Source organism: Setaria viridis, chromosome 1 (genome assembly GCF_005286985.2).
Source record: "Setaria viridis chromosome 1, Setaria_viridis_v4.0, whole genome shotgun sequence".
NCBI classification, from domain to species: domain Eukaryota; kingdom Viridiplantae; phylum Streptophyta; class Magnoliopsida; order Poales; family Poaceae; genus Setaria; species Setaria viridis.
In genome coordinates, this window is record NC_048263.2 from 26,310,128 (window position 1) to 26,312,598 (window position 2,471).

General features: G+C 54.5%; 1 protein-coding gene across 1 annotated transcript; it reads right to left on the reverse strand.

The window, feature by feature from the left end:
• Nucleotides 1-366: 366 nt before the first annotated feature.
• LOC117861529 (E3 ubiquitin-protein ligase PUB23) lies at nt 367-2,067 on the reverse strand. The gene has a single exon (XM_034745104.2). The coding sequence runs from the start codon at nt 1,926-1,928 to the stop codon at nt 642-644; it is 1,287 nt and encodes a 428-aa protein (XP_034600995.1). The 5' UTR covers nt 1,929-2,067; the 3' UTR covers nt 367-641.
• Between the last annotated feature and the right edge of the window lie 404 nt (nt 2,068-2,471).

The following is a 2,471-nucleotide window of genomic DNA, read 5'->3' on the forward strand; positions in this document are numbered from 1 at the left end:
ACAGTTTGAGAAAACCTCTTAAAGTCATTCCAATTGAGTAATACTAGCCTACGGGATAACATAATTTGGTCTCAATATTTGCATTCATCATTTTCATGTTATTGCTGCTTTGTAATTCACATCTTTTGTTAGTGGTAACCAGAAACTAAATAAAAAAAACTAATGTATTTCTTAGAAGAATCAAACCCTAGAAAATGCTACAAATGCTATATTTTGTTTAGAAGAATCAAACCCTATGCATACTAAACCAGATGCAGAAACAAGCAACTTTGTACAATTTAATCACACAGTATGCCCCGATGCAAACAACCTAGTACACTACTATCACAATTACCACATGATGAAATGAAATATTTGAATCGAGAATGTAGTAATGTACAGCTTGATTGATTATTCCAGATGTACAAAATCTAAGGACCTACATCCATATCATTAGATACATTTTTCCCCTTTGGAGAGTAAATATCTAACAGAGGACATAAGAACGATATTATTACATTCTTTTCAAACATGAAAGAATAATTTGTAAATCGACTAACTAAATGATTTAGTGGCAAACATAACAGGAGAATCGAAACGTGTGCTCCTTTTATCTACATATAATCAATGTAATGTACACGATGTACGTGGTGTATATGTCATCATGGGTAGGATGCCTTGAGGTGCGCTTGCAAGCACGGCGAGTCCTTCCAAACCCTAGCGTGCGCCTTGAGCATCTCCTTCGCCCTGAGCCTGGCCTTCTCGTTGGCGTCGACCTGCAGCACCAGCATGAGCTTGGCCACCACTCCGACGGCGAGCATCTCCTGCAGCACGGCGGGCGTCGGCGAGTGCCTCGCCACGGCGTGGAGCGCGCGCACGGTGCTCTCGGTGGCAGCCAGCGACACCCGCATGGCCTTCTTGGACACGACGGCGAGCCCCGCCGGGTGCGCGACGAGCTCCGACCGCCCCTCGGCGCAGCCGCAGAGGTGGTCGATCGCCACCACGGCCAACTCGGTGACGCGGCGGCCGCCCTCGTCGAGGAGCAGCTCGACCAGCGCCGCCACCGCGCCGGCCTCCACGGCCTTCACGCGGTTCCGGCCCCACGGGCACAGTCGGCACAGCACGTGCAGCGCCGCCTTGACCGCCTTGGAGGACACCCGGTCCGAGACCACGCGCACCACCTCCTGCACCAGGCCGGCGCTCACCGTCGCCAGCCGCGCCGGCTCCATCGCCGCCACCATCGCCTTCAGCAGAAGGATGCCGTAGGTGCGCGACCGGTAGCTCGGTCGGCGCAGGACGTAGGTCAAGGTGTTCAAGAACTCGGGCTCCCGCTCCAGGATCTGAGTCAGGCTCCTCTCCGATGGCTTGAGCGAGTAGAGAACGCTGAGCGCGTCCTCCGCCGGCGAGCTCGTAGACGTCGGGGACTCCAGCAGGAACTCGTCGTCGGCACGCTTTGAGAAAGACTTGGACGTGGAAATGGCCGATGAGTGCTTGGTGACGACGGATACGAGGAACTCGACGGCGCCGGGCGTGGCCTCGACGCAGCGCCTGTTGCGGTCGCTCTCGGCGGCGGCGGCCTTGATCTCCCTGAGCGCGGCGGCCTCCCTGCCGTGGCGGCCCTCGTCGAGGAGCGCGGCGACGCGGCAGGAGTCGAGCGGCGGGCGCGGGGTGGGGAAGCGCTCGACCTGGTGCGCGGCGCACCAGGCCTGGATGAGGCGGCGGAGCGTGTGGTTGGGCGTGGCGTCCATCTCCTCGGGCGCCAGCGCGCGGCGCGTCACGGGGCAGGTGGCGTGGCCGTCGGTGAAGAGCCACCGCTCGATGCTGGCGCGGTCGTAGGTGATGCCGGTGGCGAGCGTCACCGGGTCTCGCATGACCTCCAGCGAGATCGGGCAGAGGAAGTAGTGCGGCACCTCCGCGGCCGCCGCCGAAGACGACGACGAGACCTCCATACTAGCTGTCCGCTTGTGATCTGCGCTGCTGCTGCTTGGTTGCACAGTTGGTGAGAGCGCTTGCCTTGCGACGGGAGAGATCGAATCGAAGAGGAGGAACAAGAGAGGTGATGTTGTTTGGAGTTGAACGAATGGAAGGGGAAGCGAAGGCGCGTTTTATAGCAGGAAGGACGGTGAGGTTGGGGGCGGAGGGAAGGGGAAGCGAACAAGTCAACCCGCGGCGATGTTTTTGATTTAATTTCTGCCGTTGCCCGTTCCATGTGGATCAAAATAGTTTTGTAACGTCAATTGTAATAAGTCAGGGGTGTTTGGATCTTTAGTTCGAACTAAAATTCATGTCACATCGAATATTCGGAGACTAATTAGGAGGATTAAACATGAGCTAATTATAAAACTAATTACACAGATGAAGGCTAATTAATCCATCATAGCACATGTTTACTGTAGCATCACATTGTCAAATCATGGAGTAATTAGGCTTAATAGATTCATCTCGCAAATTAGCCTCCATCTGTGCAATTGGTTTTGTAATTAGTCTATATT

Bases quoted from the DNA above. Each gene is read 5' to 3' on its own strand.
- LOC117861529 (XM_034745104.2), bottom strand. From the start codon at position 1,928: ATGGAGGTCTCGTCGTCGTCTTCGGCGGCGGCCGCGGAGGTGCCGCAC.